Consider the following 26736-nt stretch of genomic DNA (forward strand, 5'->3'; position numbering starts at 1 on the left):
CAAACTGCTTTCTCTATTCTATTTGTACTTCAGAAAATAATATTGCAACACCACAATATGAATTACCACCACAATAATGTATTGCAAAGCCCACTACGTGCGGAGGGGTTAATAATGAATATGACCGATGCCAGAAAACGCTACTTAAAACATTGTTGATCAGGAGATTACTTCGAAAGTTTACCATCTCCAAAGTGGCGAGAGTAATGCTAATTTGAATATTTCCTGCTGGGTCTTTAGCTTTTGCAGTAATTGGGAGGAATCGGCATTAAAGAGACAAAAAAAATACAATTTTTTAAACTTTATTGTGGGTCATCTTGACAATTACAGCAGCTTTGTGGTACTTTAGGTTCTTTTAAAGGGAATGTTGATAGCGAATTATAACACATCATACAGATTGAAAACTTCTAGATTCACCACACACGGTTCTGTAATAGAAGATACTCTACATGCGAACGTGACGGGGGAAACAAAAAGGGGACCAAAACCAAGAGTATTGACACAAATTTAGAGACACAGCGAGACGTCTTGAATCTGATGGTCAGAAGTCTGTAGGTTAGGCACAGCCTGAGAATATGACGAATATTACTGTCCCCAAACGCACTGCAGCAGAGGCACACACGGCAAAATCTAACTGACCTGTATAGTTTATGGAAGATGTGGTACAGAACTTTATATGACGAGGGTGGGGGGAAAGAGACCCAAGTCGAGACGTCTAATATCCCCTTGATTTCCTAATAAACCTGAAAGTCTCTTACACAGTGACCAGTGCCATTTCTACAGGAATGATCCACATGGGTTAAGATCGCCTTGCTTTTCAAGACTACCTTATTATATTGTACAGCAGGGTGACAAGCACTACCGTTAAGGGGTTATGTCTTATGTTTTGTCAAATTAAATTCTTGATAGGTGCACAAATTCTTTTTTGTCCCAGATTGTGAAACATTGCATGGGAATCAATACTAATGCTTTTGCTGTCAGAGACACCAGCAAATTATTGCATGCTTCGTTTACAGCAACAGTTTAAAGTACTCCTTAAATACAATACTCTCTTCGTTTAGATGTGCATTCTCTTGTACACATCTAAAGGCGAGTCATATAGATTCAAATGTTACACCATGAGCATCTTTCATGTCGATCCTAAGGACTTCTTCACACAAAATGCCCAAACTTGTTTACAGTTTTTAAGATGCAGGCTACACTCAGCTTCTGCCCTCATCACAGACTGGTTGGGAATTGCCGGTTTAATGAACAAACACGTGGTACTATGTATTTTTGGGCTGGAATGCACTTTGTGTTACTAAAAAAAAATTCTGCAAATCACCACCCAATAAATTAGTTTTATGGACTGGCTCCAACCCGCACTGTATGTGCTCCAACTCCGTACCGTTCTGCCTTCCAGTAAAAGAAAGGGGAACGCGAGTTGTTCATACACAATCGGGACTAAGGAACCTTCCGAAGTGGTGTTCATTAAAACACTTTGAGAGACCTGGGGTACATTGTACTGGAATGTCTTGCATGGTAGACACAGTAAAGGAAGGTAAAGGTGCAAATGTTACACGATAAGGGTGATAGGAAACCCTTAGGAGCTGCTCCTGTTATCGTTGCATTCAACAAGTGCTACATTACTCCATACATTAATGGTAATAAATAAACCTATTTGGCCTTACTCATCCATTTTAATGCTAGTTTGCAGTCTATTCTATTAGAGAATCTCACCTCCCCCTTTCACCCTATCTAGCCCATTAGGTATTTGATGTAATACTTCACACATCAATTGAAGTGCATGTGCCCAATTTGACCTGGGCTGAGATTTTAACCCCAAGATGTGAAAAGATGTTAGGAAGTTACAATAAGGCACTGCAGGAGTTTGGTTTCACACAGTCAATTTCCCCCATACCAAAGTGATGTCTGAACCTGAATCCATTTGCTGCTAAAGAGGCCTGCAACAAATTGCTTCACGATGCATTGCAGGCAACTCTGGTAGAAAATGGGGATACAGGTGCAGATTATCTAACGAAATCCAAACTGCAGCACAGACTGTAAAACTCTTCCGTCTGTAAAAGCAGACTTCAGCCTCAGGAGTACAGCTAATGAGGGGGAAACACACCAGCAAAACAAAAACACAACAATGAGACAAAAACAAAAATGATAGAAAATATTAAACACACAGCCAGAGCTTTGTGGTTTCCAGGTACTTGCGGTAAAGTTCTGCTCTTGGAAATATGCAGCAAAGACAGCGCATGCCAGGGGAATTATCTACCTGTTTGGGGGAAAGAAGGATCACCCTGACATGCACTAGAGAGAGAGAGAAAAAAAAGTGAGAAGCAGTATCTTTATAATGGAATCTAATGGCAGTTCACCTTTTGGAAAGGTCTTTCATCCACTGAAAATAAATATGTTGCACTGTAAAATGAGGTTGAGAGATGTCACACTTCTATTCCTTCAAAGCTATTAGCAGGTCTGCTATGTTGATATTAGCCCATACCAATACCCCCCAAACTACAGTTATAACAGGTAAGCAAGTCCATCCCCACAGAGGATTACTGTGCTTAGAGAGCATTTAGGGTCAGCAGATGCCTCTAAGGGATAATTCTATATTGTCCAAATCCATTTGGGTCATTTTTGGTCAAAAAATCCCATTCAAATCAATGACTATTTTCATGCGAAAACAGCTCAAATGGCTGCTTCAGACAATACAGAATTACCCTGAGCAGAAGAAACTTTAATTTACAGAAAATCAATATTATTCTGTTTTGCAGTATGTTTATATGCAGTGGGTGTGCAAAATGAATCTTAAATGTCCTAGGTGGTTATACTGGGAAGCGAAGAAGGTCCTTTTTTTGGTACCATCTTCTTCAAAAGAAGCACTTTAAGACTTCTTTCTAGGGCTTTTTAACCCCTTCCATGTGAAGGGGACAAGCAATGCATTGGGATTATAAAGAGGATAACTTTCAGACACACAAAAAAAAAAGTCTCCTCGCAGGCCCAGTGAGGTGTTAACAGCTGCCAAAAAAAAAAAAAATTAACATGATAAAAATTCAAAAATAACTTTCAATTTCCAGCAAAAGTAAAATCAATCCCTTCCCGGCCACAAAGGGCCTGGTAGCAGCAAAAAAGCCAAGAGATAGAACATGCGCGTGTGGGTCGGAAGGAGCACTGGGATGTCTGGGGCTTTTACTTTCCGCTTTTGATTTTGTTTGGGTGCGTCTTGCAGGGTGCGCAGGGAGGTGGGGACAGAGAGGGAATAGGTACATGGGGAGGAGAGGAGGTCCCCATTCAGGATTCTGCCAGCGTCTCTTTGATCTCACTGAGGAGGCTGCTGAGGAGGGAGGATTCGCTGCATTTACCATCGATGGATATTGACTGGTCGACATCTGGAACCTGGAAGAGAGGAAAAAAAAAAAAAAGGGAGGAATATTTATGAAGTGGTGCTGCTCCATTGGACACCTACTACCCCACTCACTATCATGAGAGAACGTATTTTAATCACTTTGGCACGAGGGGTTAATGTGGGTTACAAATTGTTTTTAAAATATGAGAATTGTTTTTATGGCCTGTCTCCAGGCCTGTGTTTTGCAGGTGGTATAAGACTGATGGCATCTAGAGATACGGATATCTTGGCTTGCAAGTTGGGGAATTGAAACATGGCTTCTCTGATACTAGAAAAAAATGGGACCTTCTTAAATGCACCTTGAAAGGTGTTCTTAAGGGGATCTGCAAATACCAGAGGGCTTGGCTAAGAAGGAAATCCAAAAGGAGTAAGTTTACTAAATATGACGATATCATGGGCCAGACAGCAAATTGCAAGAACAAATAGATATTTGTAACCGTTGTGATTATACGAATCAAATGATACAAAACCCCACCCAAGGATTTTCTGTGTATAATCTCGGATATCTGATTCTCCAATAAAAAATAAACATTATGTAGTCATATTTAATATATAGGTGTGAATATTAAAGACACAGACGCAACAGTGATGATGGCGTTTGTTTCTATAATACTTAGACAAAGTTATGAAGTATTTTGTATATTGAGGCAAAGTTTAGAAAGTCTAAAAGGCAAAGGAAGGTTTTTTCTTTTTAGTTGTAAAACGGTCATTAGAGATTGGTGAAAGGGGTGGGCTTATGTTGTTCTCAATTAAAGACAGACATTTATAATAAAAAGCCCTACTTTTTAATTATGAGTTAGATTTCAACCAAGGAACTGTGTGATGTCAGCAAGATACGTAAAGTCTCATACTTTTCAGTGCAAGACACTTGTGAGGATGAAACCTTATAAATGTTTAGTGGTAACTTATAGGAACTCTGTTTATCTTTTATTTGATTACATTGTCTGCATTTATTATAAAACTGTATGTTCTTGTAATAATCCGAAACTTAAGAACTGTATTTTTGAAGTGAAACTTCTTTGCTGGCGCCTACACATTTCCATGAGAAAAAATCCTTATCTTGTAACGAAAATCCGTAACGCAGATGACATCACGCTCCTAATGGACACACAGCTGTCGCGCAGAAAACCACCATTTCAGGCCACGGAGATTAAAAACACTGCCGAGTCTCGCCACACATTCACAGTGGTGGCTGGATTCGGTGCTTGGGAGACAGAGGCACCCGGAGGCACACGTGCGCATGCACACAAACACTGGGTCATAGGTCACGGCTACCAGAGGAAGTGTTTGTACAGCAGCTGAAGCCCTTGTGTATCCAGCATCCAGGAGCAGACCCTACCCCCAGCATGTGCCTTCACAGAACACACAAACAGTATTGCCACAGGAGCTGCAGACGCCTGTGCTGTTGGAGGAGAGTAGCAGCTGCCTCACTAAAGATTTGGACACACATGCGAGCTTAACTTGTCCCGTTGAAGGCGATCTGGTGGTTAAAACCAGAATCCTGCTTACAACAGAGAACCTTCTTTTTATGGATATTTTGTGTATTTTATATTTTAATAAATTAGTTTAAATTGTGTTTACAGCCTTGTGTTTGTATGTTAAATGTTGTTTGTTTTCTGTCTTTTGTTAGTCAGTGTTGTTCAATAGTGTTATATGTTGGTTTGTCCTATATTTACAGCAGTATACACTATGTAATATCTTTGTGCTTTATTCCATGTGTCTCCGATGCCTTCTACGAAGTTACAAGGTTGATCCAGATGAACATGACTGTCCCACAAGGAGCATAGCTCTTGCCAGTGTATCTGGATATTTGTTGGACTTTATTTCCAAGGTGCCGGTCTGTATTTATGTTTTCCCTGTATGTTTCCTGACTTTGTTCAGTCAGCGTTATCAGGCTGTCTACCTCACACATACATGTGAGCTTCTTTGTACTCTTGTTTTAGATTAATTTTATTTTTATCACATTGAGTATACACATATTTTATGCATTATATTTAAGCGCTTTTTCCAGCACTTTTTCTTTTTTCTAGCTACAATGTAGCGAGATAAAAGGAGCGCCTGCACTTAAGTGATGTCAGACTCTAGCAGATGGATTAGCTTAAAGTCAAATGCTCACCAGCTAGGGAGTTCTTCCGCTGAGCGGTGACTGAGAAAATACACTCGGCAAGCTCAATGCATCCCGGGAATAACCAGACAAGGTGAATGAGATTGCAGATTGGTGAATGATATTGCAGATTAAAACAGTGAGGCAATAGACAATCCTACGCGTTTCGTGAGTGCAGGAGCGAAGCATGCGTGTGTGGCAGTTTAGCCAGAGCCTGGGGTTAGAAGGGCGAGAGCAGGAGAGAAAGAGGGCCATGTAGATCAAGAGAGGATAGCACAGATTCAAAGTTAGAAAAAGGTGAAGGACGATGAGTAGAGGTAAGTGGGCAATAGATGAGCGCCACGTGGAAAGGGAGAGGAGAAAAAAAGCTAGATAGTGTGAGCTTCAAAAGGAAGGAGAGAGAGAGAGGTATAGGAAGGGTTCGGTAACGACAGATTGAGTAGGAGGAGGAGTCCCACACCTCCACCACTGCCATCAGGGCACAGAGTGTGGAAGAAAGGCCACCAAAAGAGAGGGTAGCTTCCAGTGCAGTCAGACAGCCAAGTCTCCGTTATAGCAAAGAGGAGCAGAGGGCGAGAGCCCAACCTGTGAGAACCCCAATATCCCCACCCCCTCCCAAAAGTGCAATTTATCCCAGTAGCTGACCAGGAAACTACACAGGCGCTCCCAACATTAAAACTAAACAGCAAATGCGTGCCTGACCTGCTGCAATCAAAGGTCCTACGACTCAGTGCCCTAGCCATTGCCAAGCCGCTTTCCTCCCTAATCAACTATTTTGTCTTAAGGTCATATCCCAAAGATCTGTAAAACTGCTTGAGTTGTCCCAGTCTACAAAAGTGGGGACAAAAACATTGTCTCCAACTATAGACCAATCTCATCTCCCAATACTATCCAAAGTCATGGAAAGATGTGGCCACTCACAATTAAGCAATTACAATAAGACAAATTTCTTCTGCCAAATCAAATACGGCTTTCGCTCCCAAACCATTCCACGGTAACTACCCTATTATAAGTTTGCAACAAGATAGTGTGGAATGGAACTGGGAAATATGCCTAGATTTTGCAAAGGCTTTTGACACCGTTGACCATGTTATCTTGGTAAAAAAAGCTTCAGTGCTCTGGAATAGTGGAACATGCTGTAAATTGGTTTCAGGCCTATTGATTGGGTAGATACCAATATGTATCTCTCGGGCTTAAACTCTAACCCCTTCGATATCACATGTGGGGTCCCGCAAGGCTGTTCTGGGGCCCCTACTCTTTTCAGTCTTCATTAATAATCTACCTACAGTTTGTACAGCCACTTCAATGCACACGTATGCAGGTGACACTTATATGCACAAAGCTGTAGCCTCTCTGACCTTGAACATCTATGCCAATCTGCTTTTTCAACACTTGAATACTGGATTTCCCAAAACAAACTCTTTTTAAACACTGACAAAACTGTAACTATGGTATTTGGGACTAAGGCAATAACGGGGAAAGACAGGATTGCACACCTTTCTTAAGACCTGAAAATGCACCACAAGTGATATTTTTATTTATTTACCGCCTCAAAGAAACTAATCAGGTTAGTTTGGCACGACCCATTCTTAATAAATCAGATTGATTTACAGACTACTATGAATCATTGTGTTATCTGCTATGTATTCCTAAATATTATCCCTTATTAAAGCTCAAAAATATCCACAGGGGGAATGGAGAGGAAAAGGTTCCTTATTCAGTGCACAACCTCTTACAGGGAAGGCAACTATAGGTGCTAGAAATGTGGGTGCTAATGACCCATGGGACAGACAACTAAAATGGTGGAAGCAATGGAGGTGACCATACTCCAACCTGAGGTGTACTCCATCCCACAACGACCAGCCACAATACCTTTTCATTTTTTAAACATTGTCCCTCGTTCCCTCTAGATTGCAAGCTCTCACGAGCAGGGCCCTCATTACCTTTTGTATATGTTTGTTCATTTTTGTCCTGATTTGTATGTGTATGTAACTGTTAATGTAATTATCAAATCTCTGTACCGTGCTTCAGATTATGTTGGCGCTTAACAAATAAACAATAATAATGTTATAAGTCGCTACTGCTCCCTCTGAAGGAAATTGCTGCAATTTTGTAACAGACAAAAGTTGAAATAATTAGGTGTAGATGTCTCCAAAGCTTTGCACAGAAAGGTAAAAAGCAAAGAGGTTTTTCAGAAGAGTACCTGGAATTGCACTTTTTACCCTTCCACTGTATGTTAAACAAGGACTGTGTGACTGCAGTAGAAAAGGAGAGCCGCCCGGTCAATGGGGTCAGACCACTTCACCAGCTTGGTGCTGCCTTTATTAACATTAACATTGTTCCTGCACCTACGAACACCGTTTCAGGTGGGATAACCCTGCCTGTCGGAGGAATATAGTGCGGCTGTCCTTCTCTAGTTACTTCATGCTAGACCACGGGTGGCCAACTCCAATCCTCAAGGGCCACAAACAGACTAGGTATTAGGGATATCCCTGCTTCTGCACAGGTGGCTCAATCATTTTGACAGCCACTTCTGGCTGCAGCAGGTATATCCTTAAAACCTGACCTGTTGGTGGCTCCTGAGGACTTGAGTTGGCCAGCCCTGTGCTAGACAGACCAGCACAAGTGGAAACAGAATGGTAACCACATTGCTAAAAAAATACCTTGAATATTGAAATCGACATTCTGCGGACTAAACCCATACTCTGCATGTGACTATTTATAATTGATAAAGTTCAGCGACAAAACTAACTAATGAGGATAACTAGCTTAATTTCATAAGTTTAATTACATTTATCAGGTTAGAGCATAAGGAATTGTGTGTGTACATTCCTATAATGATAGGTCAATAGTCTGCTAAAACTGTGGAGCAGCAAAGACCGGGTGAGAAAAATGCCAGTACATTTTACTGCTCACAAAGTTACACATCTACAGCTTAGAATAATAAAAAAACATTTTAGTAACAGAACCGGTGATAAGACACTAATCTTTGTGTGGGAAGCAAAGGGGAATTATGTACATGTAAAAGCAGATTACACGGGATGCACGAGGACTGCAAGGCTTGCAGTGCACCAATGTGCTTTACAGTCACCCTTTATTGACGCGACTTGTATTATGGGTGCTCACCTTTTTCACCAGCAGGCAGACATGGTGACCCTGGATTGATCGGCTGTACATTGACGCGCAGGTGTCAGCTCGCTCAACCACTGCAAGGACAGAAAAAGTTATCTGTGCTCAAGTTTGGGTGGGGGGTGGGGCTGCAAGAGGAACCAGCAACACACACACAATCTTGAGAAAGGTCTCTTTTTGGGCTGAAACGTAGATCATTTATTTAAATGCATTTACTCTACACACATGCGCACTCTCTTACCTGTGAAGTGGTGGTAGAAGCAGATCTTTGCCAGGAGGTGCTGGAAGGACAGACTGGTTCCTTCCACCTTGACTGAGCTCATATTTAGGTCCACTGACTTCAGCAGCTTGGCAAACGCTTCGCTGATGGGGAACAAGGAGCAAGGTGTAGCGAGTGAAAAGCTACTAAGGAGATTTGCTAACCTTCAACAAGGGTTATTGAGGGTTTCACAAACTTTTACGTCAATGGCTGTTAACAGAGAATCGCATTGCAATAACCCACATTTGGTAATGCAGGGGTTCTCAACTTCACTCCTCAGGACCACCCAACAGGTCAGGATAGCCCTGCTTCAGCACAGGTGGCTCAATCAATTTAACCACCTGTGCTGAAGGTGGGATATCCTTAAAGCCTGACCTGTTTGTGGGTCTGGAGGACTGGAGTTCAGAACCCCTGGGTTAACATATCCCAGCAATAAGCATTTGCTTTAAACAGCAAATTCTGCCACAGTGCGGAGAAAAATCCTTCCTCAACTCAAAACTAACGAGCTGCAACATATAACACATTGAACCTCAACCACCCCAGTGTACATCTGCGTTGCCCCAAAGGCGGACAGCTTGATGGGGCTCCCCAAGAGCTACTCCCCTCTGCACAGGACCAGCGTGCTAAGGGTTAACATTTGCTTGTACTTTGTGGAACGTCAACCCCACCCACTGGAATGTTAATGAGCCAAGAGGACACAAAGAACTTGTGTGTTCACAGCTGCATTGAATCTCAACCCCCCCCATGTACAGAAAAACAAGAGAACAAGGCGCACAACGCATATAGTGAAGCACAGTTAAAAAAGTGAATTTTACTAAAGAATAATATGTTCTGCGTACATCAAAGTAAAAACAATCAAGCAATGGATCAGTGGGGTTACCACACAGAGGGATAGCTGGACACTTCACTCTACACCTGATGCAGGGGAGGAAGCAGTGGACCAGCGGTCATCTATCCCGATAGGAGGATCCTCAACGTCTGTGGATAGCACTCACTCCGTTTCAGGGTGAAGGGATGGTAAATCCGCAGTGTATAGTCCCGCAACCGACTTGGTTGCGGGACTATACACTGCGGATTTACCATCCCTTCACCCTGAAACGGAGTGAGTGCTATCCACAGACGTTGAGGACCCTCCTATCGGGATAGATGACCGCTGGTCCACTGCTTCCTCCCCTGCATCGGGTGTAGAGTGACGTGTCCAGCTGTCCCTGTGTGTGGTAACCCCACTGATCCATTGCTGGATTGTTTTTACTTTGATGTACGCAGAACACATTATTCTTTAGTAAAATTCACTTTTTTAACTGTGCTTCACTATGTGCGTTGTGCGCCTTGTTCTCTTGTTTTTCCTCCAGTTCTAAGGGTGTCGAGCCACCCCCCAAGAAAGGCTGCAGCCGCAATATTAGTGATACTTGCACCTACAAGTTCTACAATATTGTTTTTTCCACAATTCAATCACTGTGTGTCTCACCTTGTATTAGCTGCGCACTCTCACTTTTTTGCATTTTTCAACCCAATGTACATCTGCATTGCCCCAAAGGCGGACAGACATTGGCGCAGCCGAAGGGCATCCAAAGGATGCGAGCCGTTTGCTGATGTTAAAGTGATATTAAAGCTGCTCTATTTCAAATCTGAAACTCACAATCCCTTTATCCCCTGTACCCTTTTTTCCAACTATCTGTCCATGAAATGTCATTGAATTAAGTGTATAACCTTGTTCTTTTAATGTAACCATGTATTGTTATAACTCTGTGCCCAGGACATACGTGAAAACGAGAGGTATCTCTCAATGTATTACTTCCTGGTAAAACTTTTATAAATAAATAAGTATACAAATCATATCTTTCCCAAGTGCTTCAGCTATCATAGTACTCTTCAGAGGATCACGTGCGGCAATTTTCATATTTAACGTCCATTATTTTAATTCGATATTGTAAATAAAGTATATTACATAATTAATCAATCATCCAGAATGGTGATAGAGTGCCCATATTGGGTCTCCACCGAAGCTACTTTCTAAGCTGATACGGGTGTACACCCTATAGTTTGCCTACAATCATAGCTGCCAAATACAGGGAGCTTTACATGTTTGGACACTATCATATTATACTGCAAGGCTCAGGTCACAAGTATGAGCGTCTTTAATCTTTATAGACTCCCCTTATTACAGAAGACAAACCTGCCAATTGCTTTCTATAATTTGTATTTATGTTGAAATCATGCCTGCTTTACCCTGTAGCCGCGGGTTAACCCTTTTGTTGTTCCTAGGAGATAACTGAAAGTGAGACTCATAACTCCTGTCTGTTTCCAGTTTCAATAAAATGCCAAGAAAATAAATGGTTTTTTTAAAGTGGTATCTTCCTGCGGTGCAGTCCCGTCAAAAAGGTCATTAGAAAAGAAATGGAAATATTTTCCAAACATAAATAAAATAATCACAACACGGACAGTGAAATCATTACTATATGGATTTTTCTCTATGCAGCTGTAGAAAAAAACCGTTCCAAGAACAAAACGAGAGGGCAAAAACATAATAAGGCTGGTTCAACAAATGTACCTGTAACAGGGAGTAATAATCATGTATGAAGTGCAGCTGAACTGTAATTTGAAGTCAAGCTTCTCATGAGAAGACCCTTCATCATCCTGTAATAGAGAAGCACCAGGTGAAGAATAATTTGGAGAAGTCTGTGTAGGATCTTCTAGCCCTCTCTAAATATCTGAACTCTGAAGTGACTCTGAAGAGACATCAGGATTGTGGCACTTATCCATTAGAATAATAGTTTTTGCCTTGCATAGGTACTTGCTCATTTGTGCCTTGTACACTCATGGTCTATGATAACTGTCCAAACCAACCTGAGCTCCATCTAACCTGCTGCAAAACATGTGAAATCTTATTTATTTATTTTTAAATAGAATCAATTCTGTAGTATTAGATATTTACTTTTTTTTTGTTTTTTGTTATTCAACTCTTAATGCCATGTTTTAATTAGTTTTGAAACATCCTTTGATTTCCATAGCAGGTTTGAAACCCACCTCCCGAGCAGTGCAAAATCGTTGCAACACTTTCCGATTTGTGATAATTTGTTGCAAATGTTTGCAGCTGTTTGAGCTGTAAACTGTAATAAATGTGACCTTAGTAACATTGTAGCTGCTGAGTTAGACCGCGCTTATAGTCCCAGCGATGCGATGTCGCGTCAAAACAAATTAATTGAATCAGTCGCGTGCGCTTATAGTAGGAGCGGCGCGACGGCTTGGTCGCAATCGCTGGAAGTCAATTCAATTTCCCAGCGAACGCAGCGTGACGGCAGCGTCGCAGTCACTTAGCGCGGCCTCACACTGACTAAAGTGGCCATTATGTTAGGCACACAATGAGGATTGTGGCAGATTTATAACAGGAAAACCAAACGACTGTCATCTTGGGTAAGAAGGTAGAATTATACACTGTCACATGCTTTACATATAAAAATTATTTAAAATAAAAGTTGAAAAGTCACTTTAAAGTGACAATCCAGGCCTTTTCCCCTCCTTTCTTCATTTTTTAATACAGGGTTGAAGGGGGTCTCCGGAGCAGAACTCCGTTAATTTCAGCTCCTGGGACCCCCTGCTTCCAGAGTGCATATCTTTGTAGTTGGTGTTGGTAGCAGCTCCAGGGTTTACATGGCAGATTTTCGAAACTCCTGTGGCCCAATAGGAAGCCGTGACATCACCTGGCGCGGCTTTCTATTGGCCCACGTTGTCGCGGGAGCTTTAAACTGCAGAACGATACCGGCACCGCGTTCGGAGGCAAGTATCTCTGGAAGCAGGGCGCAACCGGAGCTGACATCATCGGTGTTTAGCTCCGCAAAAACCCTGCTTCAATCCTGTATTTAAAAAAACAAACAAAAAAATGAATGGATTGTTCCTTACATGTTACAGTAACTCACTATTACCTGGGGAGTTAAACCTCAACTGAATCCTCACACACAAATCACTGAATTGTATTAACACCATTGCTGCCAGAGAACCTCCAACAGGCCCACCTACCTGGCAATGAATGGTGTTAATCAGAAATCCTGCAGTGGTAGCCACCTTATTTGTAATTAGAGGGTGTCTCACAAGATACCTTTTATCATGTACGTAATAACATGAACTTATGTTCATGGATGGGAACACTAACCAAAAGCAATTATTTTTACAGCCTTTAATTTTCCTCCCTAACATATGCCATTGTAATGACCGACTCCCATCCCTTCTCACACTGGACCTCCCCCCTTGTGATGACTACATGAGACATCACTCACCTTGACTATGAAGGACAGCGTCCCTTTCAGCTTCTGGGGCATAACGATACTTTGGACAGTGAACACAAACTGAGCTTCGTTGGAGATACCTGGAAGGATTGAGTAACAAGGACACTTTGTTTTCTATTAAACAGCTGATAGACAATACTTCAAATACTGCCTGTTAGTAACACACCAGAAGATGGATACATGTACAGCACTATGCATGAAAGCCAGAGAGAAGATTCATATGTACAGTTACACTCACATTTACATTACTAGATTTACCAAATGAAACTTCTGAACAGGATCACTTCTTAAATCAAAGCTGAACATACCGGTGCAAACAATCATCACATTTTCTGCGGGTCATATTTCATCATCCGTATATAATGGTGTATAATGTTGGCTATCAGGTATTGGAAAGCACTTGTATTTTATGGTGCCGTATAGAGCAACCTTCAGAAAACTGTAAATATATATATATATATATATTTTTTTTACACATACTTGGAAGCAGGCGGTCCCTGCTGCTGTATTGTGCTATTTTCAGTGCTGCACCCCGGTTACCGAGATCATTACTGTGGCAGTTGCTGGTGCTCCCTCGGGAGAATTCAACATGGTCATCGCAGTCGACTAATCATTGCAACCGATGAAGCTGCAGATTGCTATTGGCCAGCAGATATCGCAACGGCTAAACTGTTTTCCCTGAAGGAAGCCCAGCACTGGACACAGTAATTATCTCGGGAACCTGGGTGGTCCTCTGTACTGAAAAGCGTGGTTGACCATCGGAGGTTCCCCTGGTTCTAATTCTGTAAACAAATTCTAGGCAGGATTGCGGCTTTAATAACAGAAGCCGTCATGCAGTCGCTTCTGGGGTGGAATCCATCCATAGGCAGAAATTGATGCAGAAGTTCTAATTGCCCAACCGAAGATTTAACAATGCGAGTTTAAGTGCCTGAGGCTGCAATGCAGGTTTAACGCCTTCCGTGCAATAGACTGGCCCCTTCGGCATGGAAAAGGGATGCAGAAGTGCAGCTGCTCTCACCTGGGGGCAGCTGGAAGGGCACTGGGATCCCGTCGTGTGCAGATGCACCCTCTGGCCTGAGCATTTTGGTGTTGAGAGAGTCCAGCACGTTGAGCTCCATGTTCTTCAAAAACTTCTCGCTCCGGTTCTCCAGGATAATGGAGACTGTCACCTGGCTCTCCTTCTGCAGGTCCCCCTGGATGTCATATATCTGTCACACGGGGGGAAAGAAGCAGAAGGATTACACTGAGGGAAAGAAAATATTTAGTTTTGGCCCCTATGCTGCTGTCTTGTAACAAACAACATAGGGAGAGATTACAGCATCACTCACCATCTTGATATAGGTGTTCTCAGCCAAAAGGCAGTAACTGGACATTGGCTGAAAGAGGAGGAGAGATGCAGGACATGAGCCTCTGTGTTTAATATGTGCACCCAATTAGGAGAAATTGCACAGCTTGTGCACAGGGATAACACATAGCAAGAACATATGGGGTAAAAAAAAAAAGGCAACACGATTACATGCTAGTGCAGCCAACGCTATGCAATATAGCAAACAAGAAAAGGCGAATCCCCTGAAAAAAGTAGAGCTCTACTTGCATCTCACCTATTTTAATGTGGAAACAGCAGAGTATACTGCCACATACAAATAAGGGACTTAAGTGGCTATTACAGATCAATAACATCCTCAGCTACGCATTATGTTGATGGGATAATAAGCATCACAGATTTCAAGCAACAGCGAGTCTGGGAATTGAAGGCTGTGCATGACCATTATTAGACTCTAGCATTAACCTGTTAGACAATATCAGAGATCCTCATCGGGGCTTGCTACGGTACCTGTGTCCCCACCACCAGTGCTAGAAACAGTCTCTGAATTAGTTAGTCTCCCACCCTCTCCCTGCTCAGCATTAGCAGTGGTCTCCCTTTCTTCCCCTCCTCTCACAGGCAGAGGCTCCTCCTCATCCAGCGTCCCGTTCTGCACTGATTCCGACGGCTCATCCTCCCCGTGAGAGCTGTGATGATGATGATGATGATGCTTCTTCTTGCGGGATTTCTTCTCCTCCTTGGGTTCCCCTTTCTCCTTCTTGTGTTTTTTCTTCTTATGCCGGTGGGACTTCTGCAGAACAGACAATATTTAGAGATCATCCTAACAGTAACAATGGTAGGACAGGGTGCAGGGCCCTGTAATAGAGCAATGATTAATAGAGAACAGCTATAAAATGAGGGGTCCTGTAATAAAAGCAGTGATTGGTACAGGATAGTTATAGGGTGAGTGAGGGGTCCTGTAATGAAGCAGTAATAAGTACAGGACAGTTACACGGTCCTGTAACAGAGCAGCAATGAATAGAGGACAGTTACAGGAGCAGAAGGTACAGTCTAGTTTTAAGGTGAAGGGTCGCTGTAATAGAGCAGTGAAAGGTACAGGGCCGTTACATGTGAGGATCCTACAGAACATGTAGGATGAGGGCGCCCTGTAATAGAGAGCACTGTTTTACCTCCTCCACTCCCTCTCCTCGCAGTTCTTCCTTTTTTGTCTCTTCTGGCTCCTCCATACTTGCAGTGACTTCAGGAGGGCTCTGTGTGGGTGTGAAGAGCGATTATTTTTCAGGCGGAGTTACAACAGCAATGTGGCACCCTGAAGACAGTGTCTCTACAGCCGTAACATGTCACAAAAAGCCCACACAGAGAAGATCTCTTCAGAACCACCACCTCACCAGGGTCTGCTCGTGGCTCTTTAGAACGCGCTTTTGGACCTGACACTATTAGTGTAATAAGGCACTGCACAAATAAGCACTGATTGATGTTTAGTTACCATTGCATAATAAAGCATAGGGGAGGAGCAAAGCACAACTAATTAGAGCTGCAACCCAGCTTACCAGTGGTTGAAGGGGCTTCAAAAAAGTAGTGGTACTCGGACTTCAAAACGTATATTTATAATTGGGGAAAAGCTATTTTGATTAAAAATTTTTTTACAGTATATATAAAAAACACTCAGTTTTTCTTAAAACAGAAAGTGGAACCATAAGTTAGTCAATATAGAAGTAGTGGTATACGTATATATTCATGTTAATAGCTCTTCTGGGTCAATGCTACGCTTGCCCCTCCGCAGCAAAGGGGCTAATATGCGATCCAGGAAATAAAGGGCTGCAAGTTAGTGGGACAGCAGCTTTAGAATGTGATATATCGCCTGTGTTAAATGGCTCCTGCCCCCCTTCTATTGCTGCTCTCCTACTAACCTGAGCCCGCAGAGGCGGCCGAGAGCTGGAAAGCCAGAAAGTCAGAGGTCTGAAAACCAAAGCTGGTGGATTGAACAGGGGGTTTGAGAGGCAGCCGGGAGGGGCGAGCGACAGACAAGTGGACTGAACACACAGGGAAAGTGGGCGAGTGCATTACCCGATTCCTACCACCATGGGGCAGCCAGGTACAGCCAAATGCATAGCATCAACCCAGCTAGCACAAGAGTAAAAGGGGGTTTTACTCCATCAACCGCAATAGTGACAATCAGGGCACTTGAAAGAGAGAAAGTCTTCCGTGGCGCTGGTTCTCCAGATATGTGCACACAATTATGTGAACATGTGAAAAAAATTACAAGATTTGTTTCAGTGTGATGCATACATTAACGTATTATAAATCACCTTATAGTGAAAACATATCAATATATCATTGTGACCAACTTATTCCCACACCGTTTAGTGATGCTAGGATAGTGGACAGTGTATTCTGGACTGTGATGTTAGCCGGTGGGACAACTTATATAGAGTGATCCCTTAGAAACACCAGTATTCGTGCAAGTGAATATAATGCCGGAATACGTAACTCTCCTTGCCAGGAGTATGCTTGATGGTGATTCAAAACAACCATACATGTAGAGAAATAGATAACATAGGAAAAAAGATCGATAAAGTAGAGAAGGAGGAATTCCTCCTACTCATAGGAACGTCCGAAGTGTGTCGCCGGCAAATAATCTAACACAGAGTATAAAAAAGGCCCATATAAAGGACTTAATAAAAATGGATATAAGGAGAAACACTATACTTGGCCTATAGGGAGGATTATAGATCCTATGATCAGTATAGAGCAAGAAGGGGAGATAGTCCTGATAATTAAAGACACATGGCATGAAATACACATTATAGCGATAGAGAAGAAAGGGAAAGGAGTGTCACCAAAACATCCCATTAGGAGAGAACACTCCCCTTTTATAGGCGAGAGAGAGGGGACGGACGGACAGCCAATGGGGCAAAACGAGAGAGAGAGAGAGAGAGAGAGAGAGAGAGAGAGAGAGAAGAGAGAGAGAGAGAGAGAGAGAGAGAGAGAGAGAAAGAGAGAAAGAGAGAGAGAGAGAACAGGAGTGAGAGAACAGGAGTGAGAAAGAGAAAAGGAGATTCAGAGGAACTAGGGATTACTCTATATAAAGTTGTCCCACAGTCCAGAACACACTGTCCACTATCCCAGCATCACTAAATCGGTGTGTGAATAAGTGCTACAATTATCTATCGATATGGTTTCACTATAAGGTGATTTATAATAATACGTTAATGTATGCATCACACAGACAAATCTTTTGTCATTTTTTTTCACATGTTCACATAATTGTGTGCACGTATCCGGAGAACCAGCACCACCGCGGACTTTCTCTCTTTCAAGCATCTTTAAAGGATTCGTGGATAATCCAAAGGTCTTCCAGGCTTCAGGACTCTGGGCTATATAAAGGTTTATTTACATTCACGGACACTGTTTGTAGTTTAGTTGACCAGACGTAGATTTGGCGCTAACAGTTGTGCTATAATTCCATTTACAAATCAGGGCACTATTGCATGGAACCTCCCATTACCTTCGGTGAGCGTTTCCCTGCGACAGTGCGCTGATTGGGGGCTATTTAGTGAACTGCGATAGTGCCAAAGTATAGCGTGCAGTATAGAGCAAGAAGGGAACGATGTCCTTGGGGACTGTCCCTGCAGTGTGACGTATTGAACCAGAGAGATGGTACAGATGGAGGATAATACTTTTACCCAGTAGAGGACTGAAATGCAGATCTACTAATAAACACCATTGAATTAGACCGTGCGAGTGCTGCATCCCTGTCCGTGTACTTGAGCTTTACCTGGAGCGGTTTTATCTGAAACGCTCAGTTGTTGCTAGCACACGGCAGTGTACAGATTTTTTGCTCCTTTTCATCCTCCAGCCAGTAGACCGAAAAAAGGCTTTTGTATAAGAATTAAAAAAAAAAATTAAAAAAAAAAATGTGGAAGTGATGCCTTAAATTGCTTATATTTAAAAGAGTGCAAGCTTTTCAGACGACCCATGTCCCTTCTTCAGGCATCTTACAATGGTATGGATGGTAGAGAGATGGTATTTATTGTACTAAATATACACATATCCTGAGCGCACTTGTGTTGTATAAACCATAAGAAATGATTATGCTCCTAACATGGACACCATCTCTGTGCCTCTAACATCACATTAAGATCGCAAGCTCTACAGGGCAGAGACTTCGGACAAAGAAATGATATATGACATGCTGTCCAACATGGACCATAGCACAGTAACATGTGCATGGCCAAGGAAGGGACATGTTAGCCCTTGTGCTCCCAGAAGTGCCTGGCCTCTTTGGCAGCAAAAGAGGTACAAGATTAGATGGACAGGTGATCACCTAATTACATTATGCTCCAACAGGTCATTGTTATTTCCATTTCATCTTTTACCCTCCTTATACATAAGCATATACATAAACATGTATAATATCAACCCAGCGCTCCTCACGCTCACATCAGACGGTGCCTCTACTCTTGTCTCCTGCTCTCTGGCGTCTTCCTTCGCGGACAGCTCTTCCTTTGTCGACACCTGTTCCTTTGTCACGCTGGATACGGATTTCTTGTGCTTGCTCCTCTCTTTCTCTTTGCTTTTCTGCGTCAACAAAAAGGGGGTTAAAAAGATACATTGCCTCCAGTGGGGGTTTAAAACTGCATGCCTGACCCCACTGGCAGCGAAAGGGTTAGTGGGGAGAGATAGATTATGCAATGGATTATTAAACCATGGATGTATTCTAATTTTCTTCCTAGAAATCAGGATGCAGCCATCTTAATTTGTGCTGCAAATTATTACGCTGGAAGTATCACACAGATTCCTCAATACAGCTTCCAGTTCCTCCTGGAAACTGCCCTGCTGTCGTGTATGAACAAATGGGACAGGCTTGTGCTGCTCAATGACAGGCAGTAGCCAGGGGTAAAGTAATGAAACACGTACTGAAGCCTGATATGTCCACTGTGGAGCTTTCCCCTGCCCATTTTACACACCCACCTTCTCTTTCTTCTTCACTCTCTCTTTCTCTGGTTGTTTCTTCTCCTTGTTGCTGAGCTTCTTGTTCTGTCGGTCTAACTCAGCAGCTTCGGTTTCTGGGGATTTCAGGCTATCCGGATTTCTGTGTTTCTGCACTGGAAGCTGCTCAGTGTCCGCAAGAGGCCTGTGGGGACACCGTATACAGAACATCAGCATCAACTTGTGTGTGGCTTTGGTTAGATTCAAAGCAAAAGGGGGCTTTCGTTTACTGGGAGTGTTGCCGACACTAACACAGACATTCACATTTCATGGTATAATTGGGCTAAAGGACTGAAGTGAAGTGGACTGAAGTGGGTTTGAATCCCAGTCGTAGCTCTGCTTATGTCTTTGGGCAAATCACCATCTCCCTGCCTCAGGCATCAAAAACAAATTGTCAGCTCTTCGATGTAACAGAAGAAAAATATAATTGTAACGACAATTGGCTTTGTTTTTGCTATGCAACATTGTGTGATCCATGTCATCAAGAGCAGAAAAATATGTAATCAAACACAAAGATAATAAAGTCATCATGTAGCTGCTGCAGTGTCTGCAAAATGCAACGTTTCATCGGACTTCATTGCTTAAGGGGAACTTACTTATCCAAGTCTATGTCCAGGGCTCTGTATGGATCGTTGGGGTCTTTGTCATCGTCATCGCTGGGCAGGGCATTCTGAAATAGAGGGTGGTAGAGTATAGGAGAATTAGTAACAATCCCCTAACTGGTGCTACAAAATATCACAGCGTGGTATAACAAAGTCTCAAGCAAATCCGGGATCCATATAAACTCTTTGATAAAGGATCCTGTATCTGTCTGCTTTCATGCTTATTTAATTAATAAATTCTTTTATATTGGACATCAGCTTCCAGCCCTATCCTTTGCTATGATCAGCCCTACACTCAGAGGGTGGGACACATGTTGGGGGGTGGGTGGATAGGCGATACAGACACATCCTACTTCAGGGGATATATGACGTAGTAGTTGCTACATCAAACTTTACTGAGGTTTTTATAGGGGAGATTTGGTTCTGCGCTCCTGAGGAAGATGAATGGAAAAGGTTGATACTCTTCCTTTCTGTCATCAGTGACAGAGCGGTCGTGATCGAGTGTCGGGGGGCCTTTGCACTCTGGTTTGCTCCGATTGCTGCTGTTAAAGCATAGCAACAAGCAAAACCAGGTGGTGTTCCTATGTCACACTGTGCACTGTGTGTCTGGGACCTGCAGGTGACCGTTCTGACCTCCGGCATCTCCTCGGTGATGATGTCCACGTGATGCGCAGGGGTGATGTCCTCGTCGCTCTCTGTGTGCAGTGAGCGGTGCCGCCGCATCTTCCCACCTTTCTTCTCTTTCTCCTTCTTGCGCTTCTTGTCCTTCTCCTGCCGCTGCTTGGTCCGCCGCTCCTCCTCCAGCTTCACATATTGGTCTGACATGGGAAGCCCTGGGGAAGCAGAGGTGGAAGGATAAGAGGTACTGGGATGGGGCTGGAGTGGAAGCAAAGGCCACCGCAGAGGGAGGAGCCAGATGGAAGCAAAAGCCAGGCTAAGGGGCGGGCCAGAGCACAGATCGCAAACGGTGGGTGCGCTAGAATGGAGCCAGGTCGGAGGGAAGACCGCAGCAGGAGTCAAGAAAAAAAAACAAGCTTGGGGAAGGAGGTGGAAAAAGGGGAAGGGATGCACAAGTAGTGAGGGGCAGATAGGTGGAGGCTTCAATTTAAATTAACTGTAATAACTTCCATCCAAGTAACATGCACCAGACGGTATGAAATCGGCACGTCTGTATTGGGCACTGTGCGGTGTGCATCTGTGATTTGCATTTGAAAATCCCCAGACACATTGCAGAATATCTGATACAGGGGATGAGAAAAGGAGCCATCACAGGCATCCAGCAGAGGCAGCTGCACCCACCTGGGACTTTCAGGGGCACAGAGAGATCGATCTGCACCACAGGGATGTGATCCACGCCAGGCGATTCTTGGTAAAGCTGGGGTAGGAAAGGACACTAGTATCTGTTCTGCCTCCTTCCCCTTACCATGCACACCCTGTGCCAGCTCAAACCTCAATCTATACACAGCACCACAGACTACACATCACTGGTACAGAGCGGAGAGTGCCGCCACCCCCCTACCCCCTTTTATTTAGCCCAGGAAGAAACTTCCCTCCAGATCAGGTGCAGAAGCAGCGCTATCCTGGGTGTAAATCAGTAAGTGTTCCACGTGCCATGACACACACAGTAATTGCCCGTACCGTCTGTGGGGAGGGAGAACTCTTGATGTAGAAGGGATTGCTGGCCTGCTCTTGCTTCCGAACTGCACGTCGCTGGAACAAAAGCAAACAAAAATACACCATAAAATACATTATCTTTTTATGCAATAATTAGGCTGAAGGATTAGTTCAGTGGTAATGTCCCTGCTCTTGAATTGGGTGAGCCTGGTTCCAATAGAGTGTCAGCTCCTTGTCACCTTGTGCAACTCACGTCATCAAAGCCCCCGAAAGCTTTTTGGGGCAATTCTTATTGTTCCTGCAAAATGATATGTACAGCGCTACGTAGCGAGGCAGCTTTATGTTTGAACAAAATGTTATATTACTTTTATCACGATTTCTTCTAAATCTTATTCAATGTTTAGTATAGGAGGAGGAGAAGAGCGGGACCTCGCACAAACTCCTGAAATGTGTTGGTAGATAGGGGGGTGCTACCTGGGAAATATCAAAGGACATTCAAAACTGTACTAGGGTGTACAGAATGCAGGGATGCCAAAATGGGGCGCCTCAACAAATCAGTTATATATTATAAAATCAAAATTGTATTAGGCAGATTTTAAAATAGGAGAAAGAGAGGGATGTTAGGGAGTGATCAACTAGAAACCATACTAATAAATACATGTAATAAATAGTAGTGATAATTAGTGGGTTGCAAACTGTGAATCAAAAGTGAATCAGAAAAAGAGAACATTAGACAGTGTGCTCTAAAGAAAATCCACTTAAATGCATACCACATAGGATATAAAATAAATCTTTTATTAGTTACATAAAACATATATCACTGAATATAAGTATAATAGTAATTAAAAAATCATTAAACAAAGTGTGGTGATGAGCAAATAATGTGATGTTTACTAGTGCATCTTTAATCTACCTCTTATACCCTAATATATGTTGAGGTAGCTGACCACTCCAGCCATATCCCCTTCCTGTATGGGGGATAAGGGTTGATATGGTATAATATCTTTATCAGCTACACCTTACTATACCATAAGATTGCACTATCTTAACAGCATTATTTAGTGTATTTTACCTCAGGTATTGATGGTTATTTACCATCATAGCTTAATTAGTCCTCCACTTCCCAGATCTGACAAGCACTTGTCTGTCAGATTGTTTATGAATAGGGATTATTTTGCTCATCACCACACTGTTTAATGATTTTTTAATGACTGTTATTCTTACATTCAGTGATATATGTTTTATGTAACTAATCAAAGATTTATTTTACACCCCACGTGGTGTGCATTTAAGTGCATTTTCTTTAGCGCACAGTCTAATGTTCTCATCATTTTTCTGATATTTTAAAATAAATGCATTATGGAGCAAAAATTAGCCGGTACTCCTAGACATAGATTATCAAAATTGGTTAAAACCAGGGCGTGTTCATCTTCATATGAGCGAAGCTTTAAAATTGGTTAGCTTTTAAGTATGTGCTCTACGATCTGACAGATGGTGGGGGTGGCTGGGTTAGAGCCTTAGTGCTCAGCGCAATTCCCTGTAGTTAACTAAGAGATAGATGGCAGATCAAAAGGATACCAATGTAGTGGAAATAATGTGTGACTGGATCCAAGACGACAGTTTGTATGTATCTGTGTGTTTTATAGTTGGAGTGGCAACAAATGTTGCTATCTGATGGTAGGCCTCCATACTTATGGGTAGTTTACAAATTGTACTGTGAGCACATGACAAATGGTTGTATAAGTGGGATAACCATTTGTGTTTTTGTTAATATCTGAGCTTTTTCGTGGTTTGCGTGTATGTCTGCGGGACAAAGGAAACACTAAAAAATGGCTGACCTGTGTGAGACGTGCGAGAGATCACAGCACAGTACAAAAATTACAATTTAATTTACAGGAACAATTGTTTCAAGAGAATAATAGGAGGTCTAAGGAATATATGTTCAAAAGAAATGAAAAGGGTGTGAAATGCTTTTAAAAGTACACTGCTTCCCTGTACTCATTGTCTGGGCCTGGAAATCTGGAAATATACACAGATACTGAAACACGGCATTCAAAGTTCTGAGAACCGGTGATTGCCTATATACATTTTTATTTTAACCTTTTCCAGTACGTACAAGGAAAAAAAAATGGCAGTGGGGATCACCCAATCTGCAATATCTCAATATGATGTCATGGCTTTCTATTGGCTGCCACGGTAATGTTGAATCCAGTGGCCATATAGTTTCTCACCGGAAAATAATTTGAACAGAATTTAAAATTAGATACCCCTGGAACCTGGGGATCCCCGTATCTTGGGAGTGCCACGGTGCAGCTCTATATGTAAAAAGAAAGCCCCCCAAATAACAAAGACAATGGCAAACCTCCAATCTCACTTATCAGAGCTTATTGAAACGCAGCTGCAATGTCGGCAGGCTGCGCTATTTGGCGAGACGTGTGCGATTGTTATTGGTGTGGAGTTTTTCAGCCGTACCTTTGCCAGCTCCTCCTCGTCTATCTCCGGCCGGCTAGACTTCCCATGCGCCTGCTTCTCATCCTGGAAGATGGCATTTGGTTTCTCATCTTCGGATTCACTGTCTGATGGGGGCTCGTTGATCCATGCGTCTAAGTCGAGGCTTGGGAAGGGAGCAGTGTGGGGGGACAGGAAGAGGTTAAACCCCAGCCGCCATTTCAGATACACCCAAAAGTAACTATGAAAATATACACCTGTACAGAACACAAGCCTTTGCAGCGTTTTCAGGAAAGGATAGTAACGGGCGAGTACCAGTAACAACATTACTAGAACAATACTTGTTACACAATATGTGTTTAGATATTTTTAATATATATTAAGATTTTCTACACATTTGTGCATTGTTGGACAGACTCTTTAAAGGAAATCTAGATGGGCCCAAGCAGAGCCCTCAGCCGGCTTTTCTGAACATCTCTCTCCCCCCCACGCCCCCCTCTTCCAAATCCCCAAACCCAGCAGTGAAACACTTTTCATGACGTACATACCCATCAGGAACAGGGACTTTCCTCTGGGCTTTGGGAGCCACGGGGTTCAGCTCCCCAGCAAACAGCGCCATGACTTCCTCTGCCACAGGGACCTCTTTGGCTTGCAGCTTCTGGATATATTTGATGAGCTGCAGGATACAGGACGCCTGCATGGAGAGAAGGAGGAGCCAGTCACCTTCAGGAGCAGGGGCCAGGCAACTTATCAGTGTAATCACCTCAAAATAATAAATCAGCCTTACAGTAACGGCTTTACTTAGGAGTATCCTGCTAAAAACTTTGAAACTCAAACATATCAGCTACTTCTGTTCCTGTAGTGTGCTGCAATTGTGCATTGACTTTCTGTATCAACCATTACGAGGACTCTTATTCCCGACTGAGGAGGCGCCTATCTAGACGTGGATCTTTGGTGCCAGGGTCAAGAGGAGCCATTATCAGATGAGCTGTGTTGATTTTTCGCTACCATCACCTCTACTTGCCGATTGGTAACCTCTGTGTTAATCACAGTACATGCTTTTACCCTACTTATCTGATGTACGCAGATTAATTACTTTTTAATGATAAATTTCATTTTTACTTCACCATGTGCGTTTTGCGCTGTTCTTTTGTTTCCTGTTTCTCTAGTGTTTTGAGTGTGAGCCACTCTGATTGCTTCAGCTGCAGACGCCTGCTCTAGTTTTTTAATACGGTTTTGTATTTTACTTATAAAACTCACTGTTTGAGTATTGTTTGGTATTTGGGTATACACCCTTGATTGACAACAGTCACTTATATGTGCTTTGTCACCATTTTCATACATTACTTGCGCACTTTAAATCACCCATTTCTGTTTACCAAGTGCTGTATATCTGCAGAGGTGTGGGAGGTTAAAACACACACATTTGCACCGCAGCAGCGAGGGCGAAAGTGAGGGGAGAGATGGCAGCAGCGAGGACGAGAGTGAGGGGAGAGATGGCAGCAGTGAGGGAGAGAGACGGAGAGACATTTGACCACACTCCCCATAAAGCCGGTCATGCACGTTTTACCCTCTCCTGAACCTCCAGGTCAGCACTTTGCACGAACTGGGGAAGCCGGTCGATCATGAGCTGCGTGATCTCTTGCGACGCATCCTTGTCACCCTCTTGCTCCTTGCGCTGCAAGATGCAGGCGTAGAGCTTCACCATGTTCTGCACGTACACCGCCTGGATGTGTCCCGGCAGGGTGGTGACCTTTGGCCTCAGCATCGCATCCAGCGTCTGGTGTGACTCCGGCAGGTGCCTGTAAGAGGACAATCGGGAGGAGTCAAGTACAGAAACATAACAAGTTGGGCGTTAAAGCCTTTCCCTGCCAGAAGTGGCTGCAATGCAAAACAGAGCGAGGGTTACATAAAGATTCAAGTCCCTTTTTAGCAATTCAGCCCTTTTTAAATCCCATAAGTTGCATTCTGGAAATATCAGTTACTGAAATTCTGCCTGCCTGGGAGGTTAACATGGCCGTTACTATTCACTCATTAAGACAATAGAGGTTGCCATAGTAACGGCTGATGCTAGGGAAAGGAGAAAATGTAACCAACTTAACATAATTTTCTTTTCCTGGAACCATGGCAGGGGGCACCGTAGGGTTAACTCTATCCTTAGCAGAGTAGGACAGGAAATTGAATTCTTGCAGGTCGGCCATAAAAGGCCCCTCTCACTAACCTGCAGACAGTCTTTGGATTCTCCCATAGCTGAAAAATACAACTGATATATATTAGGTACACATAGTTACCCTGTCTGTATGCCCACGGCCATGGTTCCAGAAAAAGAAAATTATGGTAATTTGGTTAAATTTTCTCCTTTCCTGTTCACCAAGGCAGTGGGAAACATAGGGACATACCCCAGCAATATTATTTAGGGAGGGAAAGAAAAAACTAAATGCCAATATCCGTGTCAACCACTTTATTTTATTACCGACTGTAGTACTTTATGACCAAAGCTTGTGTCAGCTGAAGCCTGAATGTCCAATCTGTAATACATCATAAATGTGTTACATGAAGACCATACTGCCGCTTTGCAGGTTTGTGC

The 26736-nt window shown here is 43.0% G+C and overlaps 1 protein-coding gene across 1 annotated transcript in view; it reads right to left on the minus strand.

Moving 5' to 3' along the window:
• Positions 1-286: 286 nt before the first annotated feature.
• AP3D1 (adaptor related protein complex 3 subunit delta 1) overlaps positions 287-26736 on the minus strand; it is a 60282-nt gene continuing 33832 nt past the window's right edge. Inside the window, exons 15-32 of the mRNA XM_075611565.1 lie at positions 25720-25951; positions 24698-24843; positions 24174-24315; positions 21726-21797; positions 21387-21462; positions 20721-20920; positions 20082-20155; positions 19468-19630; positions 18937-19074; positions 15663-15743; positions 15110-15283; positions 14498-14545; positions 14188-14377; positions 13161-13249; positions 11438-11523; positions 8869-8990; positions 8625-8704; positions 287-3384 (exon numbers count right to left, since the gene is read on the minus strand). Coding sequence (XP_075467680.1) covers positions 3280-3384; positions 8625-8704; positions 8869-8990; positions 11438-11523; positions 13161-13249; positions 14188-14377; positions 14498-14545; positions 15110-15283; positions 15663-15743; positions 18937-19074; positions 19468-19630; positions 20082-20155; positions 20721-20920; positions 21387-21462; positions 21726-21797; positions 24174-24315; positions 24698-24843; positions 25720-25951 — 2218 coding nt within the window. The 3' untranslated portion in view covers positions 287-3279. The remainder of the gene's footprint in view (positions 3385-8624; positions 8705-8868; positions 8991-11437; positions 11524-13160; positions 13250-14187; positions 14378-14497; positions 14546-15109; positions 15284-15662; positions 15744-18936; positions 19075-19467; positions 19631-20081; positions 20156-20720; positions 20921-21386; positions 21463-21725; positions 21798-24173; positions 24316-24697; positions 24844-25719; positions 25952-26736) is intronic.

This window comes from Ascaphus truei, chromosome 8, assembly GCF_040206685.1.
Source record: "Ascaphus truei isolate aAscTru1 chromosome 8, aAscTru1.hap1, whole genome shotgun sequence".
NCBI classification, from domain to species: Eukaryota; Metazoa; Chordata; class Amphibia; order Anura; family Ascaphidae; genus Ascaphus; species Ascaphus truei.